The sequence below is a fragment of the Centroberyx affinis genome, unplaced genomic scaffold, assembly GCF_046629955.1.
Source record: "Centroberyx affinis isolate AG114_WGS23_722 - 3 ecotype Tasmania unplaced genomic scaffold, CSIRO-AGI_Caff_v1 ptg000131l_1, whole genome shotgun sequence".
In the NCBI taxonomy this organism is placed as follows: domain Eukaryota; kingdom Metazoa; phylum Chordata; class Actinopteri; order Beryciformes; family Berycidae; genus Centroberyx; species Centroberyx affinis.
In genome coordinates this window covers 37,497-60,024 of record NW_027278831.1, presented here as the reverse complement: position 1 = coordinate 60,024, position 22,528 = coordinate 37,497, and the positions used below count along the sequence as shown (strand labels likewise).

The 22,528-nt window shown below is 40.0% G+C and overlaps 1 protein-coding gene across 2 annotated transcripts in view; it reads left to right on the top strand.

Annotated features, from left to right (window-relative positions):
* Window positions 1-11,491, top strand: part of sppl3 (signal peptide peptidase 3) — a 32,330-nt gene extending 20,839 nt beyond the window's left edge. For both annotated transcript variants that reach the window (XM_071530320.1, XM_071530319.1), the window contains exons 4-11: window positions 160-279; window positions 583-661; window positions 1,679-1,791; window positions 4,062-4,168; window positions 5,934-6,097; window positions 6,541-6,731; window positions 6,951-7,060; window positions 8,062-11,491. In XM_071530320.1, the coding sequence (XP_071386421.1) occupies window positions 160-279; window positions 583-661; window positions 1,679-1,791; window positions 4,062-4,168; window positions 5,934-6,097; window positions 6,541-6,731; window positions 6,951-7,060; window positions 8,062-8,133 (956 nt within the window). In that variant the 3' untranslated portion in view covers window positions 8,134-11,491. The remainder of the gene's footprint in view (window positions 1-159; window positions 280-582; window positions 662-1,678; window positions 1,792-4,061; window positions 4,169-5,933; window positions 6,098-6,540; window positions 6,732-6,950; window positions 7,061-8,061) is intronic.
* The last annotated feature ends 11,037 nt before the right edge of the window (window positions 11,492-22,528 follow it).

Sequence of the window (22,528 nt, the reverse complement as noted above, 5' to 3'; positions counted from 1 at the left end):
CATGGGTTCCCTATAATTTGGTTAGCTGTTTAGCTCGTATCCAGTCTGATAATAGGCATGATTCATAGGTGTACATATTTATAATTTGTATGTTGTGCATGTTTTGTGTGTGTTTTTAAAGCTTTCTCTTGATGTGTGCATGTCTGTATTCTTTTGCAGGTATTCAGACCATAGACTCCACACAGGCCCTGTTCCTGCCAATAGGAGCCTCTGTGTCTCTGCTAGTCATGTTCTTCTTCTTTGACTCAGTACAGGTGGTCTTCACCATCTGCACTGCAGGTATCTGCCGTTCTTAAATATAACACAAGAAAACCACAATGTCAGTGAAGCAATTTCACACCCCTTGTGTGGTGTATAGGCAAGTAGGAAGGAAATATTTCGTTTATTTTAGAATTAGCGGTATAATGCTTTCCTATTTCTGTTAAATGGTCACAGACTGGGGAAAGCCTATTTTCTGGATTGATTATTGAAACTATAAAGACCATTAGCTGCCCTATTAGGCTGACAGAGAACAACTGAACCAACCAGTCTAGGTGTAATAAGATTTTGGTCTCTCTGCTCTGCTTTGTTCCTTATCCTCAGTTCTTGCAACAATTGCATTTGCATTCCTCTTGTTGCCAATGTGCCAGTATCTGACCAGACCCTGCTCCCCGCAGAACAAGTAAGGAAACCATGTGGATTTTCTTTCTTTCTTATAATCCTGTCTATCTCGTCATCACCCTCCTTCCTAAGGTTCTCTCTGCGTCTTTCACAAATCTGCATAGAGCCATGTGAATCAACATTTAAGTGCATCAGTCTCTTGTCAATTATGCAACAAAAATAGCCAAATCTCAATAATGATTTCACAGCATATGCAAATAAGCTTCCCTTCCCTCTACAGAAGCTGCACATTCATTGCCTTGCATCATCGGTCTCATCAATGAGATATTAAAAATGCAACGTTGCCTGTTGTTGTACACATTTGGAAACACTGGCAAGTGTCCAGCAAAGAAACTGAAAGAAATAATGTTGCTACACTGAGGAAATTTTTGTCCTCCCCTTAGTTCACAAACGTTAGCATCACTGGTACATAGCAGGGCTTTGATTATTTTGTTTTATGTATGTTGATTAAGGTTTGCGATGCATGATTGTGTATTGCCTCGTCATATACACCCTATATACTCTTTGCATAAACATGTACTCCTTTGTACACTGTTTTACTTTCCAGCTTAATGAGCAAGATCAATCTCCTTGTGAGGACCAATTTTTAATCATTACTGGACAATCGCACTCACTGAACCCTGCTAATCTGCACATGGACACGAATATAAACTATATAGCCCATTTATCGAGCTTTTTGTATTTTGCATATCTGTCATGTGCATCTTGTATAGAAGCCTAGTGGTTCTTTGCACTTCTGTGCCAGTGCTACTACACAGGGAAAATTGTTTGGTCTTGAATATATATTTGTCTTTTTATGGTTAGTCTGTCACAGTATGTCTGGTCTGTACATGTTTTGTATCAATCCTGTATTGTGTCTTCTAATGTGTCAGCATGATTTAAGCAAGTCAAATTCCTAGTGCACCCATTGTACATGGTGCAGTTCTCATTCATTCAAATCAAATTATCATTCAGCGTTGTTTTTTTCTGGTGAATAGTTAAGTGTGACAGTACACCTCTGCTGTGTGTCCCATTACAGGATTTCCTTTGGCTGCTGTGGGCGCTTCACTCTGGCTGAGCTCCTGTCCTTCTCCCTCTCTGTTATGTTGGTGCTCATCTGGGTGCTGACTGGACACTGGCTACTCATGGACGGTGCGTCACTCATGGCTGCTGTGTGAATGTGTCTGTGGCGGGTTTTCCATTTAAGCCTTAATTCACTAGAATTTGATACATGAAAGTTGTGAAATTGATATTTAAAGGAGGACTGCACAACATTGACAAAAATCTTTTGGAGGAATAAAGTAACACATCAAACTGCCCCCCCCCCCCCCCCCCCCGCCCCGGCCTTCCCTAATGGAGTAATGGATTTAATGGGATGCAGTGGAGAGAGAAGGAATGGTGCAGAGAGAAGCGTGATCGGAGGAGACAAGTTGAGGGAGAGAGAGTTAACGGAGAACAGGGGAAGGTCTATTGTCAGTAGCCAGACTTCAGCCTGGTTCATGCTTCACACAGAAACAGAAGCAACAGAGTGTGTGTGATTAAAATGATGTAATTGTGGCCAAAACGACTGGGTGTATTGGAGTCGTGTGCACCACCTGAAATTTCAAACAATATGGACGGCACCGCAGCAGCTCCATCCAGGATTGGCTGAGCAAATAGGAACTGTTACTACTGGCCGATTCCGGTGGAGTTTCTTCTGTCTTGTTGGGGGATGTGGAGCGCTGAATTTTTCCTACAGCACCACTGAGCATGAATACCAAGGAACATGGACAGCATGTCTGCCACTCCAATGTACTAGCCACACAGGAAGCATGAACATCTCCAGCATTTGTTTACATCTACTTAAATTATTACTAGTAGAATAGATTTTGCCGATCCTGGACATGACAGCCTAATGCGAAATGGAGCATTAAAGAAGGAGGGGGGGAGGGTGGTGAGCGAGCATTATTGGAGTGGCACAGGGCAACAGTAAATATATAAATGCAGATTTGTCCTGGATCAAAATCTAGAAAAGCTGGTAACTCGGGTTAACCAAAACTTCTGTGAGTGCATGTGCCCTCTTTTTGCCCATGCTCACTTAATGGAGTAAAGCCTTACCGCTATGATTGATATAACATGGTTTTCAAAATTATCTTTAATCCATTAAGTTTACACTTTCATGCACTAACCCTAAACCAATTAATACTTTATTATAAAACACTAGAAAATGTAATTAATGACAATCGTGGCTTTGGTTAAATAATCATTCATGATGATGTCATATTGTTAAGCTATTACATGATTTTCCTACTAAACATTTTTCTTTTCACCTGTCCCGCTGCTCTGATTGCTCATCCTCCCTGCACACTCTTTCTAAAGGAAGCTGTTATCTTGCCAGCCATGATAAAATCTGCCAGTTTTAAAATATTTGATCAAGCCATGTTAGTCAAATAAACGTGGATCTTTGACGTGAATCTAAAGTGGTAGTTTCAAACATGAATTCACCTTTTCCACACAAGTTGCTGGTTGTGGCTTCTCTCGTGTAATGTGCTGCGGGGAAATTCTCTGAGTGAAGCTGCTTTCGATGCAGATTAAAGCCCCAACTCAAGACGTACAGGCACACAAGCTTGACGTTCCTCTTTGTCCCTACAGTGGATATAGTAAGATAACACTACAATGCCCCTCTGGATTACCATCGCCATTGCATGTTATTACAATAAGTGCAACACTGAAGGAGTTTTACCATGCGCAACACAGCTATTGTTATGGTTATATACACACATCTTTGGCCAACACTGGGCATATCTTTATCAATGTGGCATGGAAAATGATCCAGGCAGCTGCCCAGGAACTTTTAATGCATGAAAAACCCTGACATGCCCGCGTGTACAATCTCAACGCCATCTAGTGTCTCGTCGGGGCGTACATCCTCACAGACGCACCCGCAGACTCCGTGAGGACTGACGGACACAGAGCCCAGCTCTTATAGAGGTGTTCCATCCTTAGCACCAAGAAAATATGTGCATTGAAGCAGGAAATGGGGGAACAATTGTCAGTATTCTCTCCCTAATTAGATTCAGCGGCCATTGTGCACAGTAATCAATGCTCTTTAAGTCAACTTGCTAAAATCAATCCCCATATAGCTTGAATTCATTTTAGGTCATTACTGCTAAAATGTTAGTAAAAAGTATGAACATCACCTATCTAGTTTGCTGGAACCCCATAGTGGGTTAAAGCCCATAGTTTGAAAAGAGAGTCTGGAACAACTTCTCCCTTCATGCCTGTCAATTTGAAGTGTGCGTGTGTTCATGTCAGTGTACTTCACCTAGGTCATGTACTGTATGTTGTTCTCTGTCACTGAAAGCCTTGCTCTGCTTATTGTGACACGTGTGGCTTCATGTGGGATCATGTGTTTTAACTCTCTTGTGTTTTTCTCTCCTCAGCTCTAGCCATGGGCTTATGTGTGGCCATGATCGCCTTTGTGCGGCTTCCCAGTCTGAAGGTGTCTTGCCTGCTGCTGTCAGGTCTGCTCATCTATGACGTGTTCTGGGTAAGATATAAGATATGCTTCCACCTGAGATACAGCTGATGCACAAGCCACTGAGTTATCAAAACAGCAAACACACAGGGACACACTACAGCTGAATAGTGATTCAACCTATACCCAGTTCATGAAAGCTTTTACATTTGTTTATTTTAAACACCCATGAGCCAGGTACCTCTTTCCCAGTAAAAGATGTGGGTAGAAGATGTGGGTAGTTAGCATGAGCAGCGATAAGCACCATGGCTGAACAGACAAAGAATAGATCGATACATACAGAAAATCAAACTTCATCAACAGAGAATAGAGGAAGGAACTCAGAGGAAGGGAAGCGTGCTAAAAAGGATAGTGACCGTCTCCGAGCCAATACTAGAGTGAACATCGGCATTGTCTTTTCAAGATGGAAAAAAAAACTCAAAGATGAGAAGGGACTGAGGAGAGTTGGAGATGTCTCTTTCTCTTTTGAACTGGTAGGGTTCTCTATTGTTCATTAGCCACAGTCGACATTGAGTGTCTTCATTATTATGTTAGGCCAATCCCTGCAGTCAGTGCAAAACGCCAAAGCAAGGACCGCTTATCTCCAAAGGTGTCACCAAAATCAAGAAAGACATGAATCTTGTGGTTTATCACTTTAATATATGGGTGGCTGAGTTGGTGATTGTGAGAGGTGGAAGTATATTATTTTATTTTATTCAGTTTGATAGACTGCAGTATGTATTTTACATCAATTAATTGCAGTAAACCACTGAATACTAGTAACATAATAATTGTCGGTTGGGACATTTGCTGCCATTGATTCTTAGGAGAGGAATAAAGGAATAAAGATGAGTATTATCAGCATCTTTAAGAAACCCAACGCCCCCAAAAGCTGAATCAGTACAGTTATTTACTTTTTTTTTCTTTTGGCCATTTATTTTCATAAAATTGTGAAAATAGGCAAACATATGAATGAAACCCTGCTCTTTTTATAATTTGGTAGGATTATGTTTGAGAGCATCAGTTGTTTTAAGCTCTGATCAAGTCTGCCTTTCAGCTTACCTCGGTAATATTAGCTAGTGTTCCTGGAAACCAGCTGGGAAGCTACTCAGTTAGTGATATGGCAGTAAATTGCAGCAGCAGAAGTCTGAGAGGTACTAATAACATTGCAGTTTAGCATATAGGGATTCAAGAGTGATTTTGGATTTGTCAGTGACTGCATTTGAAAGCAATCCATAATTGAACCATATACTCCATACTGTTCAAGATTCACCTTACACCATGAAATCCCATTAGAATCCCATTCGAATATGTTGAAGTGATGTACTCTTGAATTTGCTGGCAAGAAAGACAGAATTAAACTCTTTTTCAAAGGAAAATTTTACAATTTCTTGGGAATGGAAGGGAATTTGGCTCAAGGTTATGCAGAAGTCATGACAATGTAATGGAAACCCAATGCTGTAATGTGTTCAGGCATATAAATAAGAAAATCATTTTTCCATCAATAGAAAAATCCATGCTTGTTCAGTTGATTTAAAGACTTGAAAGTTATTGTAACAAATCATCTCCCACAAATATTTCTGTGCTTGAATGTGTGCAATAAAGAAAGTTTAAAGAAAGTTTAATTGAAAGAAAGGTTAACTGACATGGTTCTTAAGTTGGACTGGCATTAGGACATCATTTTTCGGATTGCACAACAAAATCTTCTGCATATTATTTATGTTCTGTCGTTAACTAACCAGATTGTGCTGAATACCCTTGGTAACTAGCTAAATTTCCTCTTTGCATTTCCCTCCAGGTGTTCTTCTCTGCCTACATTTTCAACAGTAATGTGATGGTTAAGGTCGCCACCCAACCTGCTGAAAATCCCATAGACGTTCTGTCCAGGAAGCTCCACTTGGGGCCGGGGATGGGCCGCGACGTGCCCCGCCTCTCCCTACCCGGCAAGCTGGTCTTTCCCAGGTAAGGCTGATGGGACCGTGGGAGTAGCAGAGAGTGATCTTTACGCGTTCATTCAGGAAAAATGTATCTACTCAAGTTTTATTGATCAACCTCTGCTGTTCATATGAGCTCTGAAACCTGAGCTTCCTCTTCCTCACTGAACCCTGCCCCCCCCCTCACTCATTGAAGCTCTTCCCCTCACTCTGTCCTGGTTTCTGCTGTAATATAACAAAACGAATTCAAATTGTTTGACACCTAGGCCAGGACCTTAAGTTGTGTTACAGAAAGTAGTGAATTGGTAATCTAAAACAATAATTCCACAAGTTGTTGATTTATTCTTCACAGTAGATACACATGAGAATACGTGGTACTTTCATTGTACAACTAACTTACCAGTGATGCTTGTAGTCTCTATCCATTTTAGCATTGCAAACTTACTCATACCTTTTTTCTCACCCGTTCAGTTCCACAGGCAGCCACTTCTCAATGCTGGGAATAGGAGACATTGTGATGCCGGGGCTGCTATTATGCTTTGTGCTGCGTTATGACAACTATAAGAAGCAGGCATCTGGGGAAGTCCCAGGACCTGGCAACATGTCCGGACGCATGCAGCGCGTCTCCTATTTCCACTGCACTCTCATCGGATACTTTGTGGGTAAGCAAGCAAGCGATGGATGACTGGATGGAAAGGGTTAAGGTGCTTGTTAGGTGCTTCTGAACTGAAAATGTAGAAGTATAATCTTTCAGAATGATTTCAAATACCGATGTCAACTTTGAAGCTCAAGTTGCACAGATGCTGCTTTTTTCAGTGTTTTATGAGGATACTTTGGGTTGACATTCACATATCATTGACTGTGTGTGACTCTGTCTTCAGGGCTACTGACTGCTACTGTGGCCTCCAGGATCCACCGCGCAGCCCAGCCTGCCCTGCTCTACCTGGTGCCCTTCACCCTGCTGCCTCTGCTCACTATGGCCTACCTGAAGGTAAACTGGGAATGGGAGTCATACCTGTGTGAGAGTTAAATGGCTTTTAAGCTTTGCAGTTGCATCTAACACTTAACTGAGTGTAGTATTTTATTTAATTCACAATAAAAAATCACATTTCAGTCATTTGGCTGTTGCTCTTATCCAGAGCTACTTAAATAAGTTCCACAGAAGAACATCGTCTTCTTGAATTCCATAATTGTAAGCACCCTGGTAAAGAAAAACTGCAACTTTGGCAAGAAGTACAAAAGGATAAATATTAGAGATGTACCGATTTTTTTTTTTAATGGTGTGACCTGGTGATTATCAGTCCGATCACCGATTGAAATGATGCACAGCAAGCATGCATAGTAATATTCCAGTATAGCACTGTGTTTAACAGATTGTCCTTATGGCTGCATAACATAAATAAACCATAGGTTTTATCCAAGCATAGTAATTACATGTTGTGTGTGCTTGACGACTGAGGTGCTGAGTCAGGTCTTCATTGCGGCAGCAAAGGCTCTGCCTTCTGTCTAATACATTAAACTGGTTCTAATGTAGGATCATAGGCTGTGAAATTCAAACACAACATCAGAAATGAACTGTCATGCCTACGCTGCTAACGTTTTGCTGACTGCTGCAAATCTGCTCATACTTTTTACAGTAAACGTTTGACCGCTTTCCTGATCTGGCAATTGAAACTTTATGTTTTTTCTGATCAGGCCGATCACCGATGACCTATTTAGATAGTTTATTGGCCAATTATGATCAGAGGCCAATCGGTGACCCCTGATAAATACGTATTTATTAATGTTTAAGAAATTCAGGATGGCTAAAAGCAAACTTAGGACAAGTAGAATGGAGGAATATGTGTATAGCAATAATAAGGACTAGAAAAGGGTAGAGATGTTATTTTTTTCTTCAATAAAAAGCTGGCTAGTGGCACAACAGGTACAATAGGTCAGGATGTATATGGAAACATTCTGATTTGTGTCCAAACTGTGGTGTGCGGTCTACAGGGGGACTTGCGGCGCATGTGGTCAGAGCCCTTCCATGCCAAGACCAGCAGCTCCCGCTTCCTGGAGGTATGATGCACCCTGGGATACACGACCAGCACGGGGAGGACCGCAGAACCCTACCCTTGACAGAGGGAAGGAGAGAGGGCGCACTCACAGTGAGGCCATGTTGTCGTCATCACTTGTTCATGCTTTCCGCCAGTCTTCTGTGAATCCCTCAGAAGGACACCAGTGTGTGGACCACAACGCCCAACACGACTCATCTTCTGGTCTCTGTTCCCTACATCCTCCCTGTTTTATCTCCGCTTCCTCTTTCTTTCTTTCTGTCCATTTCCTCTTCATTATAGCACATCCTGCCTATGCTGTTTTTGTCGTACGCCTCCCCTCTCTTTCTTTCAGTTCTTTTAACTCTCTACTCGGTCTCATTTTCCACTTCCCTCCCATGGTCCATTCCATTTTTCAGGCCTCTCCTCTCTGCTGTTTCCCTCTTTCTCTGGGTCTTTCATTTTCTCCATCTACCCCCCTGCATCTCTGTATTTCACTGACTCAGATGAACTTGAGAGCCAGGCCTCCCCTTTTTGTGGACTTACGGTTGTGAGACATGACTGGGGTTTATATATATATATTTTTTAGCATTGTTGTGGTCATTATTATTATTATTATTATTATTATTATTATTATTATGGAATGATTTAAACAAACATACAGTGGAGAAGAGGCGGAGTGTTGCAGTCGCACAGGACAGTGACAGTGCTTGGGAGCAGCGACACAGGAAAGGAGAAGAGTCTTCCCCCTCCATCCATCTCCCTCTTTCCCCTGCTCTCTTAATCTGTCCATCATCCCACCACAGTGGCTTCTCACCAACACTCCAGCCCTTCTCTGACACTCCCTGCCCAAACCCATTATCCTCTGTTCATCTGCTGTCCCCATTCCCCACCCTCCACAGATACGATATGTATTTTATTTAGAAAAATTTTATTCTTGGCATATACAGAAATGATGCATTATAAATTGTGAATGTGTCCCCAGTGTTGATGGGGGCACTTCTATTTGTATATATGTGTACACATGTATTTGGGGTATCTTGAGTTTGTATTTGTGTTTGGGAGCATGTTGAACAGGGTGGGAAACTAACACCAGCCACCAGCCAAATGCTGGTAAATTTGGGCTGTGGCTGGGAATTTTGTCTAGTCTAGCAGTGAGCGTCCATCATTTGGAGGTTCTTTTCTAAAGCTGAGTGGCTGGTATAATGGAAAAGTGGCTGGTGCATTTTGGAGTACCTCTGCCTCTGTGGCTGGTTGACGAGAAAGTTAGTTTCCTGCCCTAGTGTTACAGTGTGTGTGCGTGTGTGTGTTTGTGTGTGTGGGAGAGCGAGAGAGACGTGTGAACGGTTGTTTTACTTGGTTTTAATTTGAAATCCAGAACACAGTTAAAACAGTGACAATAGTCAGGTTTCCATTGACCTGGGCTTGTTCAATAAAAAAACATGACATGTCTAATGGAAACAGTGCGTCTCTAATCTTCTAGAAATTTACAAAAAAAAAATATTTTCAACAGGGGGGTCAGTTTTCTTGTATCAGTTTTTCTTGGGACAAGTGGAAATGTAAACAGTGTTTTTTCAAATAAATGAATGTCAAATTTATTTTAAGGTATGCTATGTCATTTTGATCATATGAACCCACACTTAAGGTGTGAAAACAAAAGGAATTGTGTTTGAAGGTTATTTGCAAACTACCCATGGACATTATATATCTTGCTGCGTTTTCTACTGAATACATGCTTTGCACAAGGTATGTCATCCTAAATCTCTGCTTATTTATGGCCATGGAAACACTACAAGCATCTTATTTTCAGCTTCCACAAGTCTATGCGTAAAAGTCTTTTTTCTGGGCATGATATCATTACATCAAGTTGTTTATATATTGTTTTGACAGAAAATAGATCAATGGAAAGAACACATCTTTATTTTGTCTGAACTTTGTAAATGTCAAAAGTATATTTCTGCCTAAGTTGATGAAGACCTGACTATTGTGAGATTCTGGACATAAAAGCCTGGAGATAAGGGTCAGTGGGACATGAAGACGTAGATCCATATGTAGTAATCTGAAAGATAAGTTACACTTCAAGAGTTTTTTTTTTTTTTTTTTGCACATGATCCTCGGCATGTGCCAAGGCTTTCACTGAAGTTCTCTGGGTGGATGGTTAGGTGTGTGTGAGTGCCTGATCAAATAACATTACCTTCATGAAGTCTGTTTGGACCTAGGGAGGGGAGGAAATCTGTCATGCCCTTCAGAAGTCAAAAATGGATTGTAATCAATGGACCCTTAGAAGTTAAAGCTAATTCATAGGATGTTTTTACTGTCACCATTTGGTACCCAACAGTCTTACAGTCTTTGATTTTTTGATTGTCAGTCCTCCCGCTGTTTTGTGGTGCTTGTCAGTTAATAACTAAAGTATACTGGAAAGTGTGTGAGTGTGAGTGAGCGCACGGCTGGAAATCGGAGAGGGAGAGATGTATGGACGATGCAGTTCGCTGGCTTTTTTTTTTTTTTTTTTTTTGGGTTTGTTTTTGTTGCGTTTTGTTGTTTTTGTTTTTTTTTACTTTTTTATGCTATCTGGCCGTGCATGTTAAGTGTACAGTGTGTCATTTCTCAGACTGCATTAACAGGGCTACTGCAGTTTTGAGACTCTGCTGGCCTACACCAAGGCACTGGACCTATGAGCTAGGCTAAACAGAGGAACGTCAAATGGACAAAGGCTACAGGTCAGAAAGACTGAGACTGGTCAGCACTGACCTCCTCTGACAGGCCTGACCGATTTCACAAAGGCTGAATATTACCTGAATACTGTCAGGTTGGGACACTCGGCTCGCCCGCCAGTCCAGTTGCCTCAACTCGGACATCATGGAACCACAACCCCCGACCCTGTCCCCCCCGCCTCTCTACGGACATGGCAAGAAAAAATATATACATGTTTATATATACATATATATATGTGTATATGTATATATATACGTATATAAATAACTGATGACGATCATGGTGATAACAATTTTAAAAAATAACGTCTGTTTTCATTTTTTATGGAAGATGGCTTTCTTTTTATCCCCTTGTTTGTAAAGTTTTTGGGTTGTTTTTTTTGTTTTGTTTTGTTTTTTTTTTCTTAGTGCTTTAGTTTTAGGTTTTCCATTTTATACTTTTCTTTCCACCTCTTCTCCCCTCCAGCAGAGGGTTCTAGCTCTGTTGGTGCGTTGATATTACAGCTGAATGGATTCTGTATAGAAAAAAGGTGAATAAATAAATTAAGAACTGTGTAGTGAAACATGGATCCTGAAGCGCTTAACCTAAACACTTTGTCTCCTTTTAACCCCTCCCTGTGCCCCTTCCCTCTCCCTTCTTTCCCTACTCGTTCAGGATTCTGCTGTAAATAAACATGACTCTAACTGTACTACCAGTGTCTGTGTTTCATTGGGTCATATGCAAAAACATTTATAAGAAGTTTGTTTACATCCGTCCATAAAGTCCTTTCCATATTATCAGTATTCTGCAAAGCTGATTAAATCATATGCATAGATCTCACAATGTGTAACTGTTTGCAAAAAGCATTTTGGAAATTTGACAAACAGTGTGTGTAAAAGTTACAAGATACTTAAAATTTCCTTCTGTACAAACAATGTGAGGCCTACTGCAGATTTACTTAGAATCCCATCAGACCAAGAGTGGAGTCTGTTTTAGCCCACATTTCTGAAACTCAACTTGGATGATTGCTTGTTATGGATAGAATAGTATAGTATAGTAAGTTTAACTTTCATTGGGTCATACAGGGTTCCCACACTCCTGGAAAACCTGGAAAAGTCATGGATTCTGTTTTTTCTGGTATTTTTTGCCTTTATTGGACAGTGGAATGTAGAGAGAGAGAGAGGGGATGACATGCGACAAAGGTCCTTGGCCGGATTCGAATGCAGGACCACTGAGCCACCAGGATGCCCCAAGTCATGGAATTTTAAAATTGTATTTTCCAGGCATGGAGAGGTTATACAAAATTATGAAAGGGAGAAAGGTTTTGGAGAAGTCATGAAATTGTATTTGTGAAGTTAATGATGATGATGTCAAATGTCACAAAAAGCTGTGGTTGGTTGGTTGCTGACTGTTTTTTGTTGACAGAGTTAAAATAATATTATAATCCTTGATTTTAAAGTGACACACACAAACTGTTGCTTAGTGTTTAATTCAGTCTCATTAAAATTTAGACATGGAAATCTGAAAAGGGGTCATGGAGAAGTCATGGAAAAGTTTTGAAATTTCATTGGTGAAAATGTGTGGGAATAGTAACTGAAATATATGGTTCATTTATGGGGACATGCAAGTCCAGTTGTTAGGGCTTCCAATAAAATATAAATCACCTTACAAAATCACATATTACAGGACAGATATGCGTGCAGTGGCTCAGTGGTTAGTGCTGTCACAGCAAGGAGGTCGTGGGTTTGAATCTCAGCCCCGGTCCTTTCTGTGTGGAGTTTACATGTTCTGCTCATGTTCGCCTGGGTTTCCTCCCACAGTCCAAACACATATAGGGCAGGTGGATTAAAGACTCTAAACTGCCATAGGTGTGAATGTGAGTGTGAGTGTCTATCTGCATTTGTCTGTTTTCCTGCTTTCTGCCCAATGCATGCTGGGATAGGCTATAGTGAGTTAATCCTATAGCAAATCTTGCTATGTAGCAAGTGAAGAAATTTGCCAGTAGAGACTCTACAATTAAAAGGTAGCTAGATTACTATTGAAGTGATCTCTCCCTGTTAAAAGCCTAGTGCTGCATTCTGAGCTGTTCCAAGAATAGAGAAGGGTACAGTAGTCAATATAAAGAAGGAAGTTTTGAGACAAACATTTAATGCCTTCCTGACAACTTGTAAGAATATCAGATACAAATACAGCTACTGTATGCATTATCGGCATAACAGCATAACAAAAATAAGAGCCAGGATGTATCCTTGAAGAACTCCACAGTTATATTGTGCTGATGATGATGATTTAGAGCTACACAAGGAAACAGAGAACTGCCTATCTGAGGGATATACAGTATAAACCGAAAAGAGCAGTGTCTGTAATTCCCACAAAACTTGACAATTAAGATGTTATCAACAGCATCATTGGCAATGTTAAGTTCAATAAAACTAGAAGTTATCTGCATCATTCTGGCTCCTAGTAGCTTTACTATTTTTAGAGTGGAAGCCAGAGTAGAATTTTTCAAATGTATCATGTCTGCTCTGACTTACTTGAGATAGGGGTTTATATTTTATTCTCATTCTTGCCTGTTACCTTGACATCTCATTATGAATAACTGTGCAAGGGAAAATGAAGAATATTATGTCACCGGATATGATGTAAAACAAAAAATGTCATTTATAGGTACAGTGTATATATCCTTACTGAAACAAGGGTTAGATTGAATAGTTTTTGCAAAATTATCTTTATTTTATTTCAATTTTACACAGAAATCCTTACATAAATACAGCTGAAAGATTTTTTGGAATCATTATTTATATTTTTCAAAGAAAATATAAGCACAAAATATTAACTATTGTTGACAGACATCTAGGAAAGACGGATGGATTTAGAAATAATTTGTGTTATTTACTTCCTTTTAATGACATGAAAGTGTCCAAAATATAGCTTAAAAATGTCCTTACTCAAACCATCGAAACAGCTGACACAGTACTAATTGTGCTACGGATGAATCCACAGCATTTTATAGGTACTATAACTAAAACATAATCAGGAAATTTAAGTATAAGATTTTCGAATGTTGTTCTTATACGTCTTCTTGGGGCCAAACTTTCTATTTTTGACTGATGTGTAGAAGTGAGACAACAGTCATGACGTCTCCACTGGCAATTTGCATAAAATTGTATTTCCAACAGTGTCCAGCAGATGGCGACACAGTCCAAATCACTGAAAACACCAGACGTCAGAGCAACATGAGAAGCCTTCATGTCGGTCCTCAAATACACCACACTGAAGCACTGTGTAGCCACAGCTGGTGCATGCTGCATGAGTGATCATCAGTTCATGGCATATGACAACCAAAATGATAAGGCTATTGTTCAAATTAAACTGTTTTAGTAACATTACAGCGGCTTTACAGCTTAATTTGCTAAAATGAATACAAACTTCAAAGCTACAAAAACCACATTTTCACAGTAAACCGTCTCTGGGATGTGGGCTTTCTGTGGGCCAATTCACAAAAATCAGTCTCATTTATCAGGAAGTCTGTTCAAATGAAAGACATCTCCTCATTAAACTGTGTAATCGATTCCTGTAGGCCACCATGGAGAAATCTTCTGAGCCTCCATGCGAAAATGGCGGCCTCAATGACAGGCCAAAGATGCTGAGTCAAGAGTTTATAGAACGGCTGGTGCAGAATAGGAATAACACTCAGAAAGGCTGAGTTCTTCTCTCTGGGCTTGTATTCATCATCACTGGGTGTGAAGCCTTTTGTCTATTTGATCCATTTAGTTGCCCAGTGAAAACAAATTTTAGCCCTCTGGAAGACAGGCCTGTTATAAAGACAAATGTAGGGCGAATACTTGTAGGTGGAACTAAAATGAACATAGTCAAGAATGAAGTATATGAGGGAGGGGAATGACACTGTTATGGAAAATGTACTCACTGAGTATATGCGTTTAGCCTCTAATTTTTTAAAGTTTTTTAAAAATATAATCAATACAGTTCACAGTTCAGTGAGCTTTACTTCGATATTTGTTGCCATTTCCGTCAGTTGAAATGAGGTACAAGTCATGTTTTCATGCTTAAAAGGGGCATTTCACCCCCAAAATATTTCTGAAACACTATTACATGAAATAGTCTATTTTCACAGCAATTTTTAGTTCTCCAGATTGCTGATGGTACTGAGCTAAAAGGTGTTGGGTGAAAGAGACAGACAGACAGACAGACAGACAGACAGACAGACATTCAAGTAAGCATGCAGACAAACTGCAAGACAGACAGACAGACTGACCTAGTGAATAACTGGCTGACTGACTGCCTGGATGAAGTGGAAGGGGGATGAGGACCAGGACACTGGGGGTGGGGGAGGTCGGTGAGGTCAAGGCAGGCAGGGTCCACCCCTCATCACCTATTGGCCAGACCGGCCAATGAGTTCTTTGCAGCTTTGTAGCCCTGAAGTGGACAGAATTCCACCAGGGCCATGGGGATTGTAGCATGTCATTTGTAAAACATTTTGGCGAGATGGTCCTAAAAAAGGAGAGGTTGGCCCACATTTGGAATGCAGGGTTTTGTATTTAGAGGAGGTCCTAGGATCCCTGTCCCATTGATCCTGAGATTACAGACAGGCAGGTGATAGGGCAGCCCAAAACAACCAACCACTGCTGCAGTAATCATTTTAGGTTTTGATGTTGAGGGACAAGAACTCTTTAATTTTCAGTTTCAAAATAAGACAAAACTTACTTTATTTGCAAGTTGATGGCATAGATTCCCCAGGCTTGAGGAAGATTATGTTTCATAATTTCTGTGACTGAAATGGCATATGAAATGAACCACAAAAGGAGCATTAATCCTGTGTGAATGTACTATTTGCATTTACCTGTACGTTTTATCCAGTACCTGGCCAAGACATTTAAAAATGCTGAATTCTACCTTCTATCATTGCTGCACACGTCTATTCCCAGCCTCACATGTGGCAAAGTGGTAATAAGCAAATATGTAATTGTAAAAACCTCATAATTAAGTTCAAATTCAGTAGCACATGAAGTCAGCCAGTTGGAGGTACTGTAGAAATGTGTCTGTGTTTGCTGGCCATGGCCCCTGCTCATGCCCATATTAATGGCAGAGCGGCTCCTTCCCCTTCTCCTCTCTCCTAGCCAGGCATTCCAGGCTTGTTTAAATAAGGCTTGCTTGCCTGGGCGCGGGTGGATTCCCCTCTGGCCCTTTGCCCTTTGACCTAAAGTGCATTCCGTATGTAAAGTGAGGAATTCCTCTGAAGTTCAGTTAATGGAGTTGAGTTTTCATCCTTTGGACTCTGCTCCAGTCGCCCAGTGGAAGGAAAAACAATCTTGGTGTGCACTGTTAGGCAGCTGTGTGAGTTACGGATGAAGTTTATTGTTAGTTTGTGGTTAAAAATCCATTCTTCCCACTAGCAGATCGCGATTTCAAGCTTCAATAAACTTCAACAATGATCCTCTGGGATCATGAGTGATTGATTTAATGGCGGCCGGTGTGGAGGAGGAGTGTGGAGGTTTGAGGAAGTGGAGTTTGTTTAGTTCTTCCATTGGTTTATTTCAGCTGCTCTGACCACTTTGTTGGTGGAGAAATATAGTAGCAATAATATTAATGGTATTATCACCGTGGGCAATTACATATCAAAAGCACACAGGTTACAAGTGTGAAAACATTTGTATTATCTGCAGTTATTCAGATGAATAGTTTGAGTTTATTCCCATTCTGTCTTGCAATACAAAGATTAAAATAATGCTGAATGTTTATCATTAAAAACATGTGATTAAAAGCAGAACAGTTACAATTTCAACAATTTACATACAATTTACATTACTTATTGTTTTAAAAAAGGAAGGAAGGAATGTCTTCTTCAGTTACTTGTTGCTTTACACATCCCTCTCTATGAACTTCTGGACATTTCAATAGCAAAATATAAACATTTCTCATTAAACTTCACTGGCAAAGCTGCGGACCTGGGGAAGCACCACCCAGGCGGCTGGTGAGAATGTGTAGCTGAAGATAGAACGTGGGACAAGGTTCTCCTGGCGTTGTGCTTTAGGAGCCCTGTGTGCTGTTGGAGACGCTGTAAAAGGCTGTGCCACCCACACAGCTGGAATGTCATGCATGCAGTCCATAGAGTCTGTTTCAAGAGGGAGGCAGGGGGGGAGAGGGGAGCCCTCTTTGGAAGAGACAGGGTGCAGAGGGGCTTGGTGCTCGAGGTGGGGTCTCCTACTTCATGGAAAAAGATAGGCAGAAAACCCACTCCCCACCCCCACACCTCCTGCACACCCACACAGCCAAAAAAAAAAAAAAAAACTAATCCATTAACCTTTTTGGTGGGAAATTATCAATGACAATCCATCATAGTTGTTTGGTCTTCTCCCGATGAGAGGGAATCTGAAGAGAGAGGTAAGATGGTGGTGTGGGGGTTGGGAGAGGTTAAAGGGCAGAGGAAGAAAGGAGGTACATTTTCGGAGGATGGGAGGTTGGAAAGAGAGGGAACAATAACTCCCATGTTTAAAAGGCTCCTCGCAGCCCCCATGACACCTCACACAGCCAACAGTTTAGACTCAGGCCTTTCAGATGGGACTGGTTGTTTGTTGCACCTTCCCCCCAGGGTGGTTTTCAGAATAAACATTTCCAAAACATGCAACTGAATTGTTTTGCCTCTCTGGTTTTCTTGTCTGTTACGAAAAAAGGTACACTTTAAAATATTAACATGTGGGGAAAAACAGAAACCGTGTAGACTTTTCTCTTTTTTTCTTAACTACATATCCTTTATTTTCCAAGATTAAATACATCTAAGTTGAAAGTGTCTCTGTGTTGCCACTCTGAAGATAGATACTTACAAAAACATACAATTACAACCACAATGAACCAGAAATGCTTGCAGAATCAAACAAAAAAGAATTGTTTAATCCCTTCAAATATGATTACGAGTTTGTTTTTTTTAGGAATTTGTCGATGAAATTACAGCCGCTCTTTATCTTACAGGAACATGGATGAAGTGGCCTAAGAAAGCAAATTATTTCGTTATCAGAACTCTTAAGAAATTGCATTATTACTTATGTGCATTATTATTTAGACTGGATGTTCATTTACAGTGAAAGGAAGTTGAAATTTCAATGATAGTAAAAGTAATTTACTGTCCTATGTTTGGAATTACTCTGTTTATTCAGTGTTTATTTACAAAATGTTTCAATTACATGTTTGAATTTGGGTTTTAAAATTCCATAAAGAGCTGAATATTACATTCAGCTCAGAAAACATACGTTTGAAATAATCTTATTAAATTATTTTAATGTTTTTCTAGTGCAGACGTCTTTGAGTAAAGACAAATCCCAAAATGAATCAATTGATGAATTGATTAATTTCAACATTTTGATATCAGTTAATTTCAAGTAATTCAATACCAGTGTGATTTCCCTCTATTCGGGGGTGTAATAATATTGAATTTGAGTTGAATACCATTGTATTAAATATTTTAACATATTTTTGAATACATATAAACCACAGGATAATAACAGTAATGGAAACTGATTTGAAAATATCTATAAATTAGGTGAAGGAAAATTTGTTTAATGAAAACAATAAGCCTATATATCCTTTTATCAGATGGTGTTTTATTTAAGATGGTAAATACATAATTTTTTTTACGTTTTTATTGCACAAATCTGGTAGAAAATACGAATGTAATCCTCAGTGCTTCTTAAAGTTGGTTGATTTCATTTACCCAGAGCAGATGGACTGACTTTAACGAATGAAATTCCCACTGTGAATGTGCTTTTCATTAGTTAACTCTGTTTGAAAGTCACTAAACCCATATTAATATACAATTAAATAATCTTTAAAACAAATCAATTATTGTACAACAATTATTGTGCCTGCTTTGTCTCTTCTATAATGGAATATTTATAGAAAACAAGTGTTGATGGACAGGGAAAATCAACCAAACTGTGTATAAACAATTCTTTAATCTTTCTTCTGGGACTGTATTCATTTCTCTGAAAATCTGAAGATGTTGTAGGAATTGTGAATGATGCTCTGTCAGATTCTGATGTCTTTTATCTGACACCAGATTTTAAATCTGTATGTCAGTTCAATAACACCTCTGAAACCTTTCCTTTCATAATCATTGTATCTCAATTTCACTTAATATCTGCAACTCTAAAATGTATCTTATGTGCAAAATAACTGCAGCCTTTTATTTTATATAGACTGATCATTTGACTGAAGTTAATTTCCATGTTATCAACATCTTTTTACCATGCTTTATGCTATTCTTTGAAGTGAAGATAAATAATGATCCTCAGTTTCTTTTCTCTCTCCACTAATATTAGATTTTCATTTCAGATACATCCATTTAAAGTCATAATTTTCTGCTCCTGGGCTGCCTCCAGTTCAACTGGAGTCAATAAAGACTTGTTATGCAGACCATGGATTTACAAAGATATGAGATGTAAAAAATATAAGCACAAACACCATTTTAATAAGAGTTAGGAAACAAATAGACCTACATGATTCTATCCACTGCAGAATGTCTTGCTACATTTCATGTGCATTTTCATAAATAACTTTTGTGTTCACACTGAAAAACAACGTCTGACAAGTTCAGTCCAGTTCAGGAGAGTCAATGGAAAGACAGTCTGAGAGGCAAAGGGGGCATCACTACTCCTAAATCTTCACCGGATCCACCATGCCCCGCCTTACATCAAACATTTTTGCCGACTGGCTGCACAATCAGATCTCTTCTGAGTGGGCTGAAGTGGGTGGGTGTGTGGGGAGTAAAAAGTGGGCCCTCTCCCACTGGATAATACCATTATTTCAGCTCCTCTGGCCAGGAATGCCAAATTTCACAGCCCGCTACTCCTCTCTGTGCGTCAATCAAAGCTTCGCAAGGGGTTCAGGCGCCCACTGGGACCGCCTCCACCACTGTCCACACCACCCGTGTCCACAGCACCGTCTAATTAAGAATTGATCCTTCGGTCCTCACCAGGCGCTATAAATGTGATCCACTGTAATCATGCATCTTCTTACCCAATTGGTGATCTTTGAGTCACTTGCATAATTACTTCGGTGTTTTTTTATTTTATTTTATTTTTATTAGCAGTTTACACAAGTATAGAAATCTGTCAGCTGTCCTATAGGCGCCCATTATAACAGCCAAGCCAATAAGCAGCATGTACTGGAGAACAGAGCCTAGGACTAAGTGTCTGTTGTTTTTTTTTTAAATATGTTCAAGTCATTTTGCTCATAGGCTACGACGCATTAAATTATGCAGCGTTATCAGTATAATAACCGCTACCTATAGTATAGCCTATGAGAAGATAGCCTACATTCATGAACCACGGGTTAATCCGTAGTTTGAACTAATGAATAGCATTACTGTTCCTGCAGCGGCCAACAGGCTAATTAGGCTATAATTCCCTTTACAAACGCACGCTAAATTGTTGTGTGAAAACGAGATGGATAAAGTAACCTTACAGTGAAACGGATGATGAGAAATTTGTGAATGGGAGACAGTTAATCAGGTATTCGTTGTACGGTGTGACGCTTCCCTGTGTGCAGCCAATCCTGTATCCGATGGAAATGTTGAACACGCCGAAACCAAACCAATGGCTCATCATATAGCAAAGACTAGCGCAAGAAGAGGCCAATCAGTAGGAGGCATGCAAACGAGGAATTTGCTCCGGCAGGCTCTGAATGTCAAGTAGTCAAAGATGGAGTCCGGATCTGGGAGGCCGTGTGGCTGTGCATGGAAGACTTGCGATTTTTCAATCTTCAAGCTCCACAGATATGATTTTTATATGTTTCCCGTCCTTTAGGAATGGCGGCGTGAATTCCCAAAGCGGCGGACCATTGAGTGTGGTTTGTGGAGAGGGTTGGTTTTCTTTGTTTTATGGACAACTTTTGTTTCTTCTCTTTTTGCCTATAACGGATTGTCCCTCCCTTGGCTAGATACTATTCATGAATTTGGAGGGGGTTGTCCGCTGTGAGTTGCATTTTGCGTAATTGTCAGGAGCTCGGTGCAAACTTAGAAGTTGTAAAGGTAGAGATGTGGCGATTAAGTGTTTATTTATGCGACTTGAGGAGGAAAACACCAATAAGAGTGAAGTCAATTCCGTGCGCTGCGCATCTGGGAGCTCGCTTCAAAACTTGATCACTACGATTAAATGCGTTGTAGATAGATAAACGCGTCCTGCATCTTATTGGGCTCTTGTAGTGGGCCTCTAAGGGAAGCATATTCACGGTCCTGGTTTGTACGTGTAACCTAGTCTCTTGTGCAATCTAACAAGTCGTCAGTATTGTAATGTAGGATAGGCTTGTGAGCTGGCACGAATGGTTTGTAGAGCAAATTCAGTGCTTCTAGTGTTAAGGAGGCTTATAGGCCTATCATAGATATATGCATGTATATGGCGGAGAAAACAAAAATAGGAATATCTCTATGTGTTTATAGTAATCATCATATGGACCAGGCCCAAGAAAGCCTACCTCGTTATCCAGAGATTTCCAATGTATTTTTTTTTCTCTTTTATGCAATATCCTCCGCATGGTATGTAACAAAACATTAATTGTGCAAAGTTGCAGGACGTACTTTGCTCATGTTTTAGGTTTTGTTGAGTTTTCTTGTTGCTAGTGTCACTGAAATAGAGAAAAGCAACTTTTTTGTGATCGACAGACACACAGAAGTTTTTTTTCCCTTTGACTGTTCACATCGGATAGGCAAATTAGGCCTAATTTATTTAGTCGGAACCTCGGTGTTTTTTTTAAAGTAATAATGACCAATTGGATGCAGAGTTAAGAATTCGTACTTAAGTGATAAAATGCCTTTGATAAGTAGGTATGGTGGGTGGCTGGGCTCAGCCTACAGCCCTTTGAAAAGAGTATGTCCCCTATCTCGAACCTCCCATTTTTTCCCCCAAAATTAGAATGCATGTCATTCACTGGAAAAGAATAGTATGGGCCCACATGCTGGGAAATTCCCCTTCTCCTATAGGGTGAGAGTAACCTATGCTGTTAAGTTTATGAAGTTGATTAAACTCAATTTTTTATAATAGTTATATTATTATACTGTATTGTTTAACCTTTTGTCACCCACAACAACATAATTAGTGCATTAAATCTTTCTGTGAAAATTGCAGCTATAGAGATGGTGTGCAGAGGGCATGCAGGGAAACTGCTACCAAGATACTGTATGTCAGCAGTTTGCAAACTTTATAACTCAGTTTAACTGGATTGTGAAATCTTCAAACACTCTGAGCCTGTATAGACTGGCATATTTCTGTGATCTAACTTTAGAAGTAGTAGTTTTTATTAGATCCAATTTCCCAGTTTTACAAATAACAATATAGGAGTTTATAATCCATTTATTAGTGTTATGAATGAGTTGTAATTTGGGTCCACAGTATCAAAAGTGATCATCTCTTGCTGGTTGACTCTGTCATGGAGGGATTGGTGGATAGTTGAGCCAGTATCTGCACCGGAGGTTGATGGTGTCCATGTTGTTGTCCACTGCCCTTTTTCTGTTGCACTACTGGACATTGAGATGAGCAGTGCAATATTAAAAGGGCATTGGCTGATGAAACGGAGACCCACACCTCCCTTTACTGCCTTAAGTCTCACCCTTCAGATGTAGTCAGGCCACAAATATAAGGGGTTCCTAAAATGTGCGCGTGTGTGTGTGTGTGCAAAAGTTTTAGGCGCCCTATATTTTTTATATAAATTTTGTCTTAGATGTT